The sequence below is a fragment of the Myotis nattereri genome (assembly GCF_964212035.1).
Source record: "Myotis nattereri genome assembly, chromosome: X".
Taxonomy (NCBI): Eukaryota; Metazoa; Chordata; class Mammalia; order Chiroptera; family Vespertilionidae; genus Myotis; species Myotis nattereri.
In genome coordinates this window covers 140,091,961-140,111,229 of record NC_138078.1, presented here as the reverse complement: position 1 = coordinate 140,111,229, position 19,269 = coordinate 140,091,961, and the positions used below count along the sequence as shown (strand labels likewise).

Genomic DNA, 19,269 nt, shown 5'->3' with positions numbered 1-19,269 from the left:
CAAGCCATAGATAGCCCTTTCCCTGTGCATCCTAGCCCAACTAAGCTTGACTTTCTCCCATAAAACCCTAAGCAACAGGTGAGCAAGGACCATAATCACTAGGAGGGGGAAAAACACATAAGTAAAAAAGTAATGAAAAAGAAAATTCAATACTTTAGGGGGACAGAAAAGTCCCCAGAAATGTTTGTGCACAGGGCTCAGCTCGTCCCTCTGTCCCTCAAGCTGGCTTCTCTCTGTCCTCTAAACATTTCCAGGGGCTTTTCTGTACGTATTAGATATTAAAAATATTTGAAAAGGTGGCAGTCTTTCAGTAGAAAATAAAAATCAATTAGCTCTTGACCTCTCTTTCTCAATCCCTTTCCTTCCAGCCAGAACACGTTATTACCAGCTACTCACCACCTCATGTTTATAAAGAGGAAGGTAGAACTGATTTGACTGTCCAAATAACCAAAATTAAATTAACGAAGGAAAGAAGGCAAAACAGAACCAAAATAAACTGTGAAAGGAGCACAGCACAGTGCCCCTGCTACTCTGGGGCACTATGGGACTAAAAGCCATGGTATGGCCAGTAAATAATGTTGAACACCACAAAGGCAAGAGGGAAGAGGATCCGGCACCACTTATCAATCTTAGGAATGTAGTCAGGGTCAAAGATCTCAGAACAAAACCTTTCCCTGCAGGAGTGCCCAGGGCTTGGGGGGCAACTATCATCAGATTCTGAACTACTGTCCTCATCTTCATCAAATCCCATGAAATTGTCATCATTATGGCTCCAGGTAGTGTCAGCATCACGCTGTAGTTGGTTCTCAAGGTCAAGGTAGTCTTGTTCAACGTTGATGTCACCAGGCAAGTGAAGGAACTCCTCACGGCATCTATGCATGTTATCAGGCTCACAGCTTGCTTCTTGCACGCACCCCTGGCCATGGATGAGCAGATGCTTTCTATTGGGGCCAGAGCCATGGTTGTCATCCAAGCTGTAGCTCTCTTCAGGGTCTTCTGGGTCACAGAAGGTCTCAGCATGGCAATGGGCCTCACCAGGATTGTAGATTTTGGTAGGAATAACACTGCCATCAGTCTCAAAACCATTAAAGCGAGTGTCACAGCTGTGCAGTGCCTGCTCTGAGGTGGAGGAGAGATCATTCAAGCTTTCTTCAGTGGCCAGCCAAGACTGGAGCGAGAGCGAAGACAGTGAGCTGAGGCTTTCTGAGGTGGCCAGTGGGACCCGCTCTGAGATGAAGGTCAAAGAGTCGAGGCTTTCTGGGCTTGCTGAGTGGGCCTGCACTGGTCTAGAGAGAGGAGAGCCACTTTCGCCTTTGATGTCAAACTGGTCATCTTTTGAGGAAATAGTGGATAGACTCATAAAGTCAGCAGATTCACATCCTACATGAATAACCACTTTTGGGGAGGGAGGAGCACTTGTGATCGTTTCGACTGACAGAATCTCTTCTTCCTGGCTTCTCTGGCACACACGGGGCTGAGGAACAGGACCAAGAGGCTGTTAGCATGTAAGGGAAGTCCCTGGTGGATGCCAAATCTGTGTAACTCTGAGGCAGCTGCTCCCTCTGGAGTGCTGTGTGGTGAACAGAGGCAAGGCCTCCTCAGGCAGTTAAGATTTGGCTCCCTGTGAAGGAGGGAGTGGTGCTAAACATTAATGTACCACCAGTAGCAAAAGCCTCAGCATGGCTTTGGGAGTCAGAAAAGCAAAGGAAGGAAGGGTAGACCAGTTCTCTGTTGTCTGTGTTTTTTTTTTTCCCTTTCGACCTCCTTATGCTCCCTTTTGCTCTGGCTCCATCACTTGCCCTTAGAAGCATGCTAAGTGGACTAGATTTGAAGACCAAAGGTCTGGGGAAATCTAGCTCTGCCACTTACAAGCCTTGTGACTTGGAACAATGACAACCTATAGAGGAGTGATAATAAATTTTTCTACTTCTTTGTTATCTGGTGTGTGTGTGTGTGTATGTGTGTGTATGTGTGTGTGTGTGTGTGTGTGTGTGTGTTTTAAAGGAATTACTAAGAAATGTGAAAGGGTCAAGTGCTAAGTTTGGCTAAAGAGGTACTCAGGAAAAGCTGATTATCAGACAAAATGTCAAACCTGCAGCTCTGATTCCTCCTGGTAGCGATAGTGATCCATGATTTTTCGGGCTCTGCTGCGTTGCCTATGACGGCGCCGAGTTCCTACTCGGCTGTAGAAAAGATAGTTGATGTAGACATATTCCAGCAAGGACAGGAACACGAAGAAGAAGCATACAACCATATAGATGTCAATGGCCTTGATACAAGAAAATTCAGGGAGTTTTTCCCGCAGGTGTGAATTGATGGTGTTCAGGATGAACATTGAAGTCAGACCTATAAACAACATGGCATAGGTGGCTGAAGTTCTTGGCAAGCCATTGGACTCATAGTACAGGAAGGGAGCAAAGACAATTTCTGGGGTGGGGAGGGTTCTCAGCAAAAAAAGGCCTTCAGCTCTCTAAGTGTGGGGCCTTTCCTCTTTTTTCCCCCTCCCCATCTTTACACTGAGCCTGTGCTTCAATAGTTCAGTGACTTCTCATTGCTTTTAGGATCAAGTAAAAATTCTCTAGCTATGATTTTACAGTGATTTATATCTCCAGTCCCATTTTACCCTATAATGGCCCTCACCCTTTGGCTTCTAGTCCATATGCTTTCCTTTAGCTCCTCAATACTAAATGATATCACATCCCTAGAAGGTTTTGTGAGCCCTAAAATATTACAGAAGTATAAAGTTTTAGTATAGTATATGTTCCTAAAGAAGGAATCTAAGGAGTCTGCCTCAAAGATGGTAAAGGAGAAACCAGACCTAGATCTAAGACACACTACTTTCTTTGTGGTGAGGCCAGATATACTTAGGAGTTGATTTCTTAGGCCCCTCCTTGATACTGCCAAAAAAGCTTTGATGCTCCCCATTGCTTAGCCATGAAATTCCAACTGCTTAAACTACATTTTAAGGTCTTTCCAAGTCAAACCAATCTTTCTTTCTGCTACTCTTCCCCAGCTGCTGCCCCAAGTACTTTATGATTTAGCTCCCTTTTAGGGCCCTTGTGCTTTTAATCAATTTATTTCCTCTTTTAGGGAATGGCAAATCTTGTGTCTCTGCCTCCTACAAGTCTTGAAAACCCAGTTCATGCAATAGTTTCTTGGCGCAGTTTTAGCTAAAAACAAAACAAGCAAACAAACAAACAAAAAACTGGGTCATTTCCTCCTGTGCATTCCAGTGTCATCTGTCTCGGTCTTCCACTAGGTACTCATTGAGGGCAGCTCCTTTAAAAGTCCTCTGCTGCTTAGTAGGGCATTTTGATATGTTGTTTAATCAATGTTTGTTGTATTGCATTTCTGATCTGCATTTAGGACTTGTCCATTCATTTATATATCCCGAAAATAATGAATTCTAGTACTTTGGGCCCAACACATGAAGATCCCAGCCCTTATTTTTTTCACACCTGTTGGTCTCTCTGCTGGAGATTGGCTGAGTACCTGTACAAATGCTTGCTGGGTAGGACCTATCTTGTTTCCTTGCCCTTGCAGTCACACACTGTTCCTATACTTTTCCCTTACTCTCAACTTTTTTCCTCTCTGGGATTTGGGAGAGAGGGAGGGAAAGACCTACCGATTGTCACCCTGGCTACAGAAGATTCATAGTTCATCCAAAACGTTGCCCAAGAAGCAATAGTGGTGATGATAGTAGGCCAATAGACCTGCACAAGGTAGTTGATAATTTTCCTCTGGATCAGGAATCTCAGTATTAGTCGCACATAGGAACCTGGCAAGAAGACATACTGTTATCAGGGTGGCAGGTCCAAGGGGATTTTCAGGGTTAAGTATAGGATGGAGGAAGGGAAATCAATGGGCAGTTCAATTTCTAATACTACAGCCTAGGTGGTCTGCTGAGCAGACCACATTTGCTGCCTTAAGGACAGTGACAATGGCATGTGTCTGTATGGCATAGCAAATCTGCTTTCTTCTTCCTTTCTCCCTTCCTCCATGTCAACTGAAATTTAAAAATTGGAGAGACATGACATGTTTTAAAGCTGCAAACAGATGGAGGGTGAGGGACTGGCCCTGAGAGGAGGCCTGCTTTTATCAACACAAGCATGAATCCTTTATACCTGTGGGGTGTTAAACTTGGCCAAGTGCTTCCACACCCATTTCCTTATTTGCAGAGAGTAAGCCACAGGGACTTTAAGAAGGGTGTTTTTGGAAGGTTCCAGAATCAGAAAAAAAATAGCAAAGGAGGCCATGCAGAGTGTAGAGGTCCAAGGCAGAGGTCCCCAGAAGTTTGCCAGGGTACCAAAGAGACAAGAGACAGGAGACAAGGAAGTAGTTAGACCCACCTGTGTAGAAAATCTCTTCTTTTCTAGTTATTATCTTTCCCAGGAGGTTAAATTGAGGGATCTGTAGCTTTTCAGTCCCCTGGATGGCATTCTCATCACCTTCCCAGTATAACATGATGTCTTCAACCGTGTAACCATCTGGGAAACAGAGAGTAACGGAGTTATCCAATCTCAGAAAGCAGGGATAGGCAGATTTCACACCAGTACAGTCTGTGGAATCAAAGGATGGTTGATACCTGCACTTCGGGGGTTCCTTTGTGTTTTGCTGAGTCTGAGCATTTGGGGAGGGGGGCACTTGGAAAGGGAACTCTCAGTTTGGAGGTGTGTTGTTGTTGTTTAGCCAGGAAGGAAAGCACAGCAAAGAAATGTGTTCCTATCCACTAGCTTGTGCATAATTTCCCAATAGCAGGGTAAAATTTTCTCATGGGACTATTTACACCCTAAAGTCCACCTTCTCCCAGATGCCATGTCTGTCTGTCTATCTATCTATCTATCTATCTATCTATCTATCTATCTATCATCTATCTATCTATCTATCTATCTATCTATCTATCTATCTAGGAGAACAGAGACAGGGAGGGAGGGAGTAGGGGAGATGTGCCATTCCTGTCACTATCAAGTCTGTCTTTAGTTTCCCAATGGCCACAAACATAGGTAGGGAAGAAGGGTCCATGAGAGATAGACATACAGCTCTCCACTTCCAGCTTGCAAATCTGCTTGTCCAAAGGGTATTTCTGAAGATTCATAGAACAAGCTGCTGTGGTGGTGAGTCTGCAAAGGAAAAGCAAAAGGAAAAGAAAAGTGAGTCTAGCCCAGGCAAGCAGCCACTCCCGAGAACATTGCAACGTTGGGGAAGGAGAGGTATCCCAAGGACTGACCTGTCCAACACCTTCCTGTACTTCCTACACTAGAGCTGAACCCTCCCTCCCTCTCTACTTTTTTTCCTCCCTCCCTCCCTCCCTCCCTCCCTCCCTCCTTCCCTCCTCTCCTTCCTTCCTTCCTTCCTTCCTTCCTTCCTTCCTTCCTTCCTTCCTTCCTTCCTTCCTTCCTAAAGGTAAGATGACTTACAATTATGTAAGGAGGAGAGAGGGACATTGTATGTGACAAAGAAACCAAAATATCTGGCTGGACTTGAATGAATAATACATGTGTGGCATGTCAGGATACCTCGGGGTGTCCAAAGAAGAAGGGCCCTTGAAGAAACTGAATGCAGAGACAGAAAAAAAGGACTTTCTTGCTGAAGAAACAGCAAGATTGCCAAAAGTAAACTGCTGCACTGAAGTAGCTAAAGCTCCACATCTGCTGTGCAGTGCTCACATGAAGTCCTCAGGTATGGATGTAAACAGTGGCCCAGACCCATCTTTGGCCATGGAAGCTGTTCCCACCCCACAGTGCTCTCATCTTTGTGTATCAGACTTTGAGGGTACTGTGAACTAGCAAAATGTCAGTGGATATAAATGGGTAGGAGGGATAAGGTGGGCCATGAAGTGTTGGGCAGAGACTTCAAGTAGCCTTGTGTTGGGTCCATGAGAGGAATCTGAGGAGGAATCTTGAAGAAGCTAGGGAAATGGGAGAAGTGACCAGTGCAAACAGGATAGTTTTAAAAGCTCTCTGTCATCTGAGCTGGGGGGCTCAGCTCCAGCCCTTATTCTACCATTCTCAGCAGCTAACCCCAGCCTAGTAGTCCCTTTCAACTTTTGAAATGATGTCCATTTTTCACAGTGGGTAGGTTGTGTGTGTGTGTGTGTGTGTGTGTGTGTGTGTGTGTGTGTCCCTTCTGTGAATCCTCCATGCAGCACTAATCAGCTGAGGTCCCTTTTAAATGAAACAAGTGTGATCAGTGTCTTGTTCCATGCAAGCTTTGTTATTCTCTGACTCCAGCACCTTGTTCCATGGGACAGTGGATGGGCAAATAAGAGGGAAACAAGCCGAACCGGTTTGGCTCAGTGGATAGAGCATTGGCCTGCGGACTCAGGGGTCCCAGGTTCGATTCCGGTCAAGGGTATGTGCCTTGGTTGCGGGCACATCCCCACTGGGGGGCGTGCAGGAGGCAGCTGACCAATGTTTCTCTCTCATCGATGTTTCTAACTCTCTATCCCTCTCCCTTCCTCTCTGTAAAAAATCAATAAAATATTTTAAAAAAAGAGGGAAACAAGATACAGAACAGGAGTATCCTAGAGAAAGAGAGACCCAGAGATAGAACTGAATCCTGACAGCTACCTCTTGGGGAAATTTTCTGAGCTAAATTTCTCTCTTATGCCTAAGTAATGGTTTGTAAGAGATGATACTGTGAGGAGAACATTGGTGGCTGTCTGTAATGCTATATATGGACCAATGAGGAGTTCTAGCATGCACACATTCTGTGCGTGCAGAGCCACAGACAATACACACATACTGCATACCTCTGGGTCTCTACATGATACAAATATGACCAATGGCACACCTCGGGCCCCCTCCCTTACTGCATGGACTTCAGAATTTATATGACTCCCTCCCTCACTGCATGGGAGAGAAATGACACAAAGATAAATAACAGAATTCTATAATGCTAAAGCATTGATTTTCCAGTTGAAAGAATCAAAGAGGATTTATTGACAAAGAAGGCATTTGAGTTAGCAACTGAACGATGGCCAAGATTTGGACTCATGGAAAGGGCCACTCCAGACAGAAGCAACAGCAGAAGCCAAGGTGTGGAGACAGGACAGCTAAGGATGTCTGTGGAAAATTGGGTAGGATGAGTGAGGGGGCAGTGCAAGATAGGTTTGAAGAGCAACGGGATCCTCCATGTGTTCCTTAGAGTGCATTCATGGGATACTCAATGGGAATTATGAAGCCTGCCAGGAGGCTCCCCTGACCTCTGGGAAACTCACCGGATGCCATAATGCACTGTTCCATCTGGGTGAAGCTGAAACATACGATTTTCCACAGTCATGTCATGCACGAAGGTATCTTTGCTATTTAGAAAGTAGCAGTCGGGGAGCCACAACTTGTCAGCCATCCGATAGTCCAGAGTCAAGTTTAAGTTGGTCTCACAGTATGCTAGACGTGGGTCTTTCCAGGTTTGATGAAAAAACATCGTGACCTTACAGTCCTGGGGAAAGAAATCTCAATTGTGAGCAAGGTTGTCCAACTTTTCATTCTCAGAGTGTGTGTGTATGTATGCAGGTTTAAGAAATCTATACTAATAAAAGCCTAGGTGGTCCTCACACCCTCGTGCGACGGCCTCACGTCATCACAAAATGGCCACCACAAGATGGCCATCACAAGATGGATGGCAGGGAAGGGCAGTTGGGGGTGAACAGGCCAGCAGGGGAGGGCAGTTGGGGGTGAACAGGCCAGCAGGGGAGGGCAGTTGGGGGTGAACAGGCCTGCAGGGGAGGGAAGTTGGGTGCTACCAGGCTGGCAGGGAAGGGCAGTTGGGAGTGATTGGGTCAGCAGGGGAGGGCAGTTGGGGGCAATCAGGCTGGCAGGGGAGGGCAGTTGCAGGAGATCAGGCCAGCAGGGGAGCAGTTAGGGGTGATCAGGCAGGCAGGCAGGTGAGTGTTTAGGAGCCAGTGGTCCTGGATTGTGAGAGGGATGTCCAATTGCTGGATAGGGCCCCTAAACCGACAGTTAGACATCCCCTGAGGGGTCCCAGATTGCAGAGAGTGCAGGCCAGGCCGAGGGACAACTCCCACCCCCACCCCTGCACAAATTTTGTGCACCAGGACTCTAGTCCTATTAATAAAAGCCTATGTGGTCATCACGCACTCATGGTGTGAAGCCCTCATGCCACAATAAGCAGTCACCAGGAGGCTGCGTGCGCAGTGGGTGCACATGGGTGGGCGGGGCTCCGTGCGCACACAGGTGGGCAGGGGCTTGACGCTGCATGCACAGCATGGAGGTGGGTCCTGTGGCTCCATGCAGTGGGGTCCCACAGCTCCATGCAGCACGGAGGCAGGACTCCTGGCTCTGGCTTACTTCTTTGGGGCAATCCATTGAGGAGCCCCGGATGGGTGGGCAGGGCCTACCTCTTTGGGGTGATCGATCATGGGGCTACCGCACTGTGAGAGGGCACAGGCCAGGCTAATGGACTCCCCCCACACTCTCAATGCATGAATCTTATGCACTGGGCCTCTAGTACATTATAACTATTGATGACTAATGAAACATATGTAAGAATGTTAAATGTTAAGAATAATAAAATTAACTCTGGGGAATTAAAATCCAGGTTAAGAAATAGAACATTATCAATAATTTTCAAGTTTCAATGTATTCAGAATATATTTCCTACACCTCCCAGCAGTAACCATTTAAATCTTAGATTTAAATGACAAGAATTCCCTTGTTTTATGTTGAAGTTTTTTTTTGTTTGTTTTTTGTTGTTTTTTTTTTTTATCTATGTATGTGTTTCTAGGAAACATATTGCTTAGCTGGGCCTATTTGAAGATTTTTTTCCCAAATGGAATCAAACTGTATGAATTCATAATATTATTTCACTCAAAATTATATTTGTGATATTCATTCAGGTTGCTGTGTGTAATTAAAATTTGCTCACTTGCATTGCTTACATATTGGATAATATTTCTTTACATGAATATACTATGTATATTATTGTGTGAACACACCATTCATGCCAAAATCACAATGAAATAAGAATTATAAAGTGAAAGTTCTACGTCACACCCCCTCTAAGAACAGATGGGAGTTTCTAATGCTCCTGCCTTGCCAACATTGGTATTATCTGACTTTTGACTTTTGTAAATCTGGTAGATAAGTAATAGGGTCTCATTGTCGTCTTATTTTTCATTTCACTGATTAATAATAAATTCAAGCATCTTTTCATATTTTTATTTGCTACTTAGTTTTCTTCACAAAAGTAAAGTTCCTGTTCAAATTTTCTGATTTTTTTTGTTCTTAGTATTCTTTTTATTAGTCCACATGAATTATTTATATTTTTGTATCAGTCATTTTTGCTGCAAATATCTTAGTCCATTCTAATTTATCCTTTCATACTTGTTAAACTGGTTTTGTTTGTTTTGCAAAACAAAAGTTTCAAAAGTTTTGCCTAAACATAATTTTTATATAGTTGAAGTTACCAGTATTTATTTTTATGGTTTGTGTTTTCTGTGTCTTTTTTTTTTTTATTAAGTCCTTATCTACTATAAAGGTGTAAAGACAGTATCCTATATTATCTTTTAGAAACTTCATAAACCTTTTAGGTCTAGAATCCATATGGATTTATTTTTTTTTATTCCAAGTGGTTGTAGTTTCCAAAACCTATTGTTTCTCCATATGAGCTATGTTGCCTGTCAGAACAACTGGAGTTGGCTTATGACTTTGCCCATTGTCCCATGTACTTTGTCCCCAGTTTTACGGCTGGAGCTGGCACACTTACCATAGTTATTTCTGAGATGTGTTCAATATTGGAGACATACATAGATATTCCCACAGGCACAGGGTCACCTGCAATGCAGGAAAACAATATTACATGTAGGGTAAGATAAAGGGTAAGAGTCTGAATTCAGGAGCCAGACTGCCTGGTTTTGAACCCCATTTTGACACTTACTAGCTGTGTAACCTTGAACAAGTTACTTAACCTCTCTGAGCCTTTATTTCCTCATGGGTAAAATGAAGATCATTTAAGCACTGGTCTCATAGTTAATGCAGACCAAGAACTTAGAGCAGGGCCTGGCCCCTGATACACTAAAAAGGAAGAAATTAGGGCAAAATAAAGAGAAAATAAGGTGATGAAGCACTCTTCTTTTAAATGCTTTCCTGATAAAAACTAAGGCACAATAAATGCAAAACCAAGAGCTAAGATATTTGGTGTGTATGATATTTGTATGAGTGCATGTGGGTGTGTCCATGTGTGAGGGAAGGTGTGTCTTTGTGTGAATGAATGTGTGAGATGTGCACATGAGTTTATGTGAGCATACTCACAGGGATGAGTAAATATGTGAGTGTGTTCATGTGCAGGTGAATGTGTCATTGTGTACATAAGTATATGTGAGCATGCCTGTGTGTGAGAGAATGCATGAGCATGATTGTGAGCTTCAGTATGTGGTCTGAGAGTAAATGTGAGCACATATACATGTATATAGCCATGTTGTATGAGAGTGAATCTATTAGTGGGTTCATGTGAAAATGAATATTTGTGTGTGAATGAGTGAATGTGTGACTATGTGTGAGTGTTATGTGAGTTTGTTAACATGTAAAGAAATGTGTGAGCATGGGTGTATTTGGGAACATATCTGTGTGTGTGAATGTGTGTATATGAGTATATCCATGTGTATGAGTGAATCTGTGTGTATTCATATGTGTGAATGCATGAACATATTTGTGTTTGCATACATGGTATGCAATTAAATATGTAAGTACATGTAATCATGTAGGCATGTTTGTGGGTGGAAGTGAATGTATGAACGTGTTCATGTGCAAGTGAATACATGAGTATCTTTGCATTTGTGAGTCTGTCTGTACATGAATGAATTTGTATTTTCATGTATGTGAGCATCTTTGTATGTGAGTGACTGTGTGACCATGTACATATGTGAATAAATGTGGGCATGTTTACATGTATGAATATTTGAATATTATTTAAATGTTTTTGAGGGAGTGAATGTGTGAGCATCTTTATAAATATGAGCATACTCATGTGAGTGTATTAATGTGGATGTGTGAGTGAAGGTATGCGAGCCAATGAATGTAAGAGCAAATTTCTGAGTGAATGAATATGTGACCATTTAATTGCATTTAATTGAGTGTACTGTGTGGGAGTGAATATGGGGTTGTCTCTGTGAGATTGTTCACATATTAGTATATTTGTCAGCATGTCCATGTGTGAGTGAATACATGGTCATGTTTGTGTGTATAAAGTTGTCTTTACATGAGTGTATGTGGGTATGTTTGTGTGTTGAGTCAATATGTCTGTTTACATGCATGAGTATGTTCATGTGTGAGTCTGTGTTAGTATGTTAAGTGCATATAGGAGGGAATGTATAAATGTGTGCTTTTATGAACATTTTTGCATGAGTGACTCCGTATGTGTGTGAGTGAATATTTGGGGATGTAAGTGAACTTATGAGTGTCTGATTGTATGTGTCTGTGTGAGTGAGCATGTTTATTGTGTGAATATGTGAATATTTGTGTGTGTTACCTTGTTCATATGCAAGAAATAACTGTAATGTTATCACACTTATATATTCACATTCATCATATATATGTGTACGTAAGCATATTTCTGTACTTGAGTGAATGTGTGAGCATCTCTGTGAGTGCAATTGAGTATGAGTCTACGTGAGTGTGGTTGTGTGTGGGTAAATGTGTGGCCATGCTGATGTGCAAGTGAGTTCATGAGCAAATTCATGTGAGTTAGTATATCACTGTGCAGGTATGAGTGAATTGTGAGCATGTCAATATGTGCATTTGTGCATGCTGATGTCTATATGTATTAAGAGTGAGCATGTTTTTGTGTGAGGATAGTTGTGTGAGTTGATAAATATGTGGACATGTTTGTGTGTGTGAATGAGTGTGCTCATGTGTAAGTGAATACATGAGTCTGTTTGTGTGTTAATGTGGGAGTATGTGTATGTGAGTGAATGCATAATTTCATGTGTGTGAATGTTTAAGTATGTATGTGAATGAATTTGTGAGTGTGATTGTGGATGTGAGCATGTTTGTGTGTGGATGTTTAGCTATGTTCATGTGTATATGTGAATGTCTGAGCATGTGCATGTGAGTGTATGTCAGTGTGTATATATGTGTGAGTAAATTCATCAGTGTATTGAAGAGTGTTTGTGTATGTTAATATGGTGTGTGTGTGTGTGTGTGTGATTGAATGTGTGAGTGTGTTTCTGCCTCCTGGCTTTCTTTTTCAGACCTAGGTCTGAGTGCTGCCCATTCAAATGTGATCAGGAGTGTGAAAATATATACTAAACTATAAGGTATTGTGGAAAAATGCATTTTTATTGTTTCCTCATTGGCTCAAAGCTGCCTTCACCAAGCCCCACAGCTAAGTCATTATTCTATGTAGTACATCACACTGCTGCTATGGAAACATGTATGCCACCTGCAATTCAGCCCATTGGTTTCATTGCAGGCTGACTACCCAGAAGCTGAGTTGCTAAGTGGGAAATGTGTTATTCCTACCTCAGTTCTTCAAAATGCAAAGTGCTACTGGGATTCAGCCTATGAATGGCAGCTGAGAAGTAAATGGGCCTCTGTGTGAGGTCATAGCCCAGACTCTAGCATTCAGGTTTATTGTGAATAATCCCCAGAAAAGTGCTCTGTAGTGACAGGGGTTTCTAGAAATGAAGTTCTTTATTATAGGCTTCCAGGTTCCCCGCATTCCTTCAGAGGATGGACGCTGTGTTAGGCAAGTATCAAGCCCCAGAGAGGCCAGGCAGTCAACCCCTCACCACCTCACTGCACTGTCAGACTTCTTATCCTAGACCAGTGATGGCGAACCTATGACACGCATATCAGAGGTGACACGCGAACTCATTTTTTTGGTTGATTTTTCTTTGTTAAGTGGCATTTAAATATATAAAATATCAAAAATATAAATCTTTGTTTTACTATGGTTGCAAATATCAAAAAATTTCTATATGTGACACGGCACCAGAGTTAAGTTAGGGTTTTTCAAAATGCTGACACGCCGAGCTCAAAAGGTTCGCCATCTATGTCCTAGACCGGGGTGGGCAAACTTTTTGACTCGAGGGCCACAATGGGTTCTTAAACTGGACCGGTGGGCTGGAACAAAAGCATGGATGGAGTGTTTGTGTGAACTAATATAAATTCAAAGTAAACATCATTACATAAAAGGGTACGGTCTTTTTTTTTTTTTTTTAGTTTTATTCATTTCAAACGGGCCGGATCTGGCCCACGGACCGTAGTTTGCCCACGGCTGTCCTAGACCATTCAGTGCCACGCAAGCAACCCTATCTCCTGTAGAGCATACCCATGTCCAAGGGCTCCCAGTTAAGGGGGCAAGTGGGAGCTGAAATACAGTCACCAAGCCATGAGTCCTGGCTCAGGGATATAGCCTGGAGAAAAGGGACCTCAGACCTATTTATATTTTATCCACCTAGAGGGGACACCTTATGTGCTAACAGTGGTCAAGATGAGAGCTTAGCTAAGGTATCCCACATCCCTAAAAGCATAAGAAAGGGGAATAAGAGGCTTCCAGATAAGGTGTCTAAGTGCTCTCTCTGGGGTGATGGCCTCAGGCTCATATCCCATTGCTGTCCCGCCTGATGGGCTCAGGAAGGCAGGAAAAGTGGGAGGGGGTTACCACTTCCCTCCCTCTGGGAAACTGTGTTGTCTCACCTCTTATTCCTCCCTAGAATCCATCAGAATGCCAGAGGAAGACAAATAAATAAAGGAATGATGACAATGTCCCATTCATTCCTTCACTCCACACCTATGTCATGCTAGGTGCTGGGCTAGACAAAGTCATCAGGGGTCTGCCTTTGGCAAACACTGTGAAGTCCACTTCTCTTGCCAAGAAAGAAGCAGCTTTGTTAACTTTCCCAGGCTCCTCCTCCTCCACTTCATCCTCTTCCTCTTCTTCTCAAAGATATAATAAGGCTCCCATCTGAACCTGACCCAGTTAGGTGTGACTTCTGCATTCGGGTTGTGTATGTGTGTGCCTGGGTGGGAGGGGGGCTTGAAACTCTACTTCACTTCAGACACAAAGGGGAATCTGACTCTGTCTAGTGGGAGACTTTACAGAGAGTCCTGGTTCCCTCAACCTTGAATCCCCTAGCTCATATATCCCATTGATTGCTTTCCCTCACAATACAACAGCCCCAGACTTAAAGCCTATAGTGTCTCCTTCTGTCTAAATGTTAGAAGGTCCAGTGTTCTTCTAGCCCTCCTACATTCATCTACTGTTTGGCCAAATAAGAAACTCATCTTTTCTCATATGCCCCAGTCTGCATGTTCATAAAGCATATGAGCAGTTTGTCAAGATGCTAGGCATCAGGTGTAAACAAATGCAAATTAGCTCAAAATATGGATATATTGTGAATCAGCCACATCTGACAATCCCCAGAGGTTAGTCCTTGCCCTGCTCCTTACTCCTAGCCCTGGGTGCCTATAGAGATGGCATCTTGAAACATTTCTGTATACTGAAATGGATGTTGGTCGGCCTTTACTGAGAAACAAGAGAATGAGGAAAAGAGAAAACATAGTAGCTACTCCCTTGACACCCACCCACTGGTGCTTGGTGCAACTGATCAAAAACCAGTGTTATGAAATGGGATGCTGGCTGTGCCCTGACACCTGAATTTCTATATTGAAAAGAGCTTGCCTTCTGCCCTCTCCACTCCTGCTTCCCAGTCCCAGTGCACACTCACCTTGAATCCTGGGGCTGCACATTCTGCCCTCATAGAAGGAGTATACTGCAAAGGGGACACGAGTGAAGTGTCCCACCTCCAAGCTTAGCCCAGGGTGACCACCTTGGTTTTCAATGTGCCTCCCCAGGTAAATCACAGCCTTCCACTCCTCTCTCAGAAAAGGTCTATGACAAAGGAAATTCCCCACAGTTGTTAAGACCTTTAGGGTGGAGGCGTTGCATATTCAGACGACCTTTCTCTATTCATATGTACAAATGTTAACCATTAGCATTCATTAACACTTTAGAATAGGGGGTCTACTACCATCTGCAGGAAGTGGAATGCTTTCTCTGACTTAGCCATTCACTCTTTTTTTTTTTTTTGCTTCTTTTCTGTTCCTTTGAGCAGAAATGTGACTAATCTCTATTTAATGCACAGTTCCTTTTGTTTGTCCTTGGTCTAGGTTTTCTGGGTGTCCCTTAGGCTAGAGGATGCTACTCATGTTCTGAGGGTTCCCTGTCCCTTATAAATTCTGACCCAGGCCATTTGCCTTTTCCAAGTGTGTGTGTGTGGGGGGGGGGGGCGGGGGGGTATGTAGAGATATAAGGAGAAACTGATGTATTGGCTTCCTGGAGGTTCAAGCATCAGTTTATTTGTCATTTCTCATCTCTGTGCTTGCGGTCTGAGTGATAAAGTACAGAGTTTGGATTTTATTTGTCAGTTAAATAAAACCATCAAAAGTTCCTGAGGTGATCAGGCTGAATTTATAAAGATCATGATGCCTGAAGTGTGTTGAATAAAATGAGCTTGGTGGGAACCAAAGGTTTAGGGAGTAGACAGAGGACTGGTGAGTAGGTGATGTAGACAACACAGAGGAGACCATGCCTTTAATTTTGAACTGAATAGGGTGAGTGTCCAGGGTGCCCAAAACGTATATTCAAGTAGAAGAACATGTTACTCTCCACAGATGGGACAGAAAATTCTAGCCTGAGAAGCATAACACTTGTTTTGTTTGGCATACCCATTTCTGGGGTTAGCACTATCCCAGCCACACCAGGAAGTGCTCTTCAGGCTTTCTCTGTGTAATTGTAAAAGAGTATGGAGGTAAAGAAGAGGGCTTCTTGCAGAGAAGTGTGGAAAATTCCTGGGGTAGAGCAAAAGGCCTGGAGGTTGGAGGCCGGATGGTGTTCACTGCAGATCTCTGAAGGGGAGAGGCAGAAGTATTGAGTCAGGGGAGTGCCACTGATCAGCTTATTGAGTAGGGGTAGCTTGTTGTATCTCAGCTCTGTTCCACCTAACATGACTCTAGTGTCTGGACGTATCTTACCTCCAAAATGTGGTCTCAGACGGGCATCATATCCTGACAGCACCCTGTCCAAAATCTTGTGAACCACAGCTTCATTTGCACAATTTTTGCTAAAACAGAGAAGTCATCAATAAATGACACATTGCTTCTCAGAGAACAAACACCAAAGAGCACGCCAGGTGTCAGCTTGCCAGGGCCTTCCCTTCTCCTGCACACACACAGACATGTACAGTTATACATGTATGTGTCTCTCCCTGCTCCCCTCCCTCTCTACAGTGAGTCAGCCAGAAGTGCAGCAGTGACGCACTTTCCTCCTCCCCCTCCAAAGCTTTTATCCAGAGGATGGGGCACACAGATTGGATCCTGGTTACTAGGGAGGTTTAGGGGTGGAAAGGGGGAAGGCTATAGGGGATGTGGAGAGGGGATGGAGGGGACAGGTGGGAACCCTCAGATAAATGCATTGCTTCAATCCCCTAAGAAACCTCACCTTACCATCAGCCTGAATACAGCTTTCTGGGTTGGTGGGAATCTTTACAGGGACACCTAATTGCCTCAGGAAAGTCATTTTCTACCCTTAGTGCCCTCCTGAGCTGAGCCAACCAGTTTACATTTTCCAGCGCAGTCACATTGCCTCTACCTGGGCTAGGGCTGGGCATTTTGTTGTCACGTCTATGTGAACCTTTTTGTACACCTGTTTTAAACACTTGGCATATGGCATATGACACAGAGAGAGCCTGGCTTATGTAGCAAAGATTTATGACTCTCACCCAATCAAAACATTTCAGATTCTTGAGGCTCAAGGCTGTCCTAAAACAACAACAACTTGTATTCTGGGAGCAGGCATCTCTCTGGCTAAGTATGTGCTTCCAGCCTAGATGTGTCTTGGGTGAGTATATATAAGTAGACCCAGCTCAGCCCCGCAGAGCCGATCTTTCCAGAAATCTCTGATGTGCTCACCCAATTCATCTAGATCTTCAGTGGGTCTCTTTCTCCCAAAAGGGGCTTATGAATTAGGACAGGCCCTGGCTATCACTATGGCTTTTAGAATCTTTGACGCAATGACCAGGGAATGTCGACCCCTGTGCATTTCAGTGTGTGTGTGTGTGTGTGTGTGTGTGTGTGTGTGTGTGTTGGATTGAGGTTGAGACCATTGCAGAGCTGTCTGCTGGAACCTTGTTCAACTACCCCCCCCCTTTTTTGATGACATGCTCATTTCTGGTTTGCCATTAAAATTATTTCCAATCATCTTTAATGACAAAATTTCATTATACATCATTCCAAAGTGTGCACATAAATTACTCCTAAATTACAGTAATGCATTCCCACCTGTTTAGGACTGCATATTACCCATATGCCAGCACTCAGGTTCCCTGGCCAATGCAAATACACATTTCTGTGTGATCTACACATAAAGATTGACTGTTTAACATCTCTTCAGATATTTGCTGACTCAAACAAACTTAAAATCAAACACAGAAAAAAACCTGAATCTTCAAATGTTTTCACAGGAGTACGTACAAAAGTGCACCTCTCTTAGACCACCTGGTTATACGGTTATACAGCCACCGATCGCACTATCTGTGCTCCTGTGAAATTGAGTCATTAATTTCTATCTGCGGCATCAGAAAAGGTCCTCACTGCTCAACATGCACATGCAAGAACACACACGCATGCGCCTCAGGGAACAGACTAAAATGCGCACTCAAACAGGTGTCTCTACTGCGTATGCTTTGAGACTTGCCCATCACCCTGTACCACCACCTCCACTCCAATCCCACAGATGCCAAAATACATGACTGGGGAAAACTGCCCACGGTCTTAGTTCCTGGGGATGGCTGGCAGACCCTGGGGTGAGGGCATCCTCTCCCCACCCCCGGGGCTGCAATTTGGGCATACAGGGCTCTGTCAGGTGCCACAGTAACAGGTGGGTTCCAGCACAGGACTTTTTTTCAACAGGTCCCCTCCACTCCCACCCAATTTCCCTCAGGGTACCTGCAGGCAGGGCCTGAGTGCCAGGGCTCCCTGACCCTGGGTCTAAGCCTCCCCCAACTCACTCTGTCCAAGTGGCATGAGGTTGCCCGCCCTGCTCTGTGGCTGCCCTGCCCGCCCTGGTGGCAACTGGCTTACCAATTGAAGACGTTCTGGACGACTTCAGGCATGGTCGAGGAGAGCTCGATGTAGAATTCCGGGAGGGAAGTGGTGTTGTTGCCCTCTGAGAGCCATGTCCTGATGAGTAGCAGGAGCACAGCGGCTCGCAGCATCCCTCTGATGCCCATGGCCGCAGCGCTCTGGGGGCCCGAGAGCACTTAAGAGAGCCCACTGCCACTGGGACAGGGACGGGGTGGGGACACTGCAGGGCGGGAGGGTGCTCAGGGATCTCTAGGAGACAGTAACTAATGTAAGGAAAGCAGATAGGGCGAGAGGAGCAGCCCCCGCAGCTCTGCGGCACGCATCACCTCTTGGATGCTCCTGGCAGCTGTGATGGTGCGCTCCTGCAGCCGCTTCAGGCTGTGACTGGGCACCCAGCTGGAAGCTCGATGGCTCCACCCACTCCTACCACGGCAGCACCCGCTGAACCAATCCTGCACATACCAGTTGCCGCACAAAAAGGCGGGAGCTCTTGTCTCCACCTAGAATCTGCTCGCTACTGAGTACCTCCCCCCCTCCCCCGCCCCCCCCCCCCCGTCCTCCCCTCCCTCTTTCAGGCCTCTGCAGAGGTTCCCAAGCTAGCCTGAGACAGGGGCAGGGCCAGGCTGGGCGGGGGAAGGGGGAGGGGAGCCACCTGCTACAGGGCTAGGAGCTGATCTGTTGCTAGGGAGATTGGCTTGGTCCTGCTTTTCCTCTTTGCAAAATGTAAAATGTGCGTTTCTCCTGGAAAAGCATGTGCTCAAGAGGGTGTGTGTGTGTGTGTGTGTGTGTGTGTGTACGTTGAAGGGGGTGAGGTGCTCTGACTACTCTGGCTGAATCTGTGTTCTGAAAGAGCTGGACACATTAGGGGATCAGGAGATATCTGACTGCTTCTCATTACCAAACCCCTGGCTCTCCAGTAACCCCACGTGCCTTGCCTCTGGGTGGAGTGGACAGTGATCACGAATGGGTTTTATGGCACCTCTGTGGCCATAGCAGGAGTGCCTCTTCATAAGTATGGAAATTGGGCTCCAGGAGACTGAGAGTTTCTTGAAGGCTTTAGTTTCCCAGAGTATCCTTGACTCCAAGTTTGGGTCCCTGGGACAGAACTTAGGGAATTGGAAGGGTTTACCAACTAGGATCATCCTGAGTTGTGACTCTGTCCCTT

General features: G+C 44.8%; 1 protein-coding gene across 1 annotated transcript; it reads right to left on the bottom strand.

Annotated features, from left to right (window-relative positions):
* Positions 1–547: 547 nt before the first annotated feature.
* On the bottom strand, positions 548–18,474 carry GABRQ (gamma-aminobutyric acid type A receptor subunit theta; the record flags this gene model as incomplete). Its single annotated transcript, XM_081081732.1, has 9 exons — positions 18,102–18,474; positions 15,996–16,084; positions 9,727–9,794; positions 7,220–7,440; positions 5,038–5,120; positions 4,350–4,487; positions 3,626–3,778; positions 2,093–2,346; positions 548–1,474 (listed from the first exon to the last, which is right to left on the bottom strand). Exons 1-9 carry the CDS (start codon positions 18,248–18,250, stop codon positions 548–550), a joined length of 2,082 nt encoding a protein of 693 aa, XP_080937858.1. The 5' UTR covers positions 18,251–18,474.
* Positions 18,475–19,269: the final 795 nt, after the last annotated feature.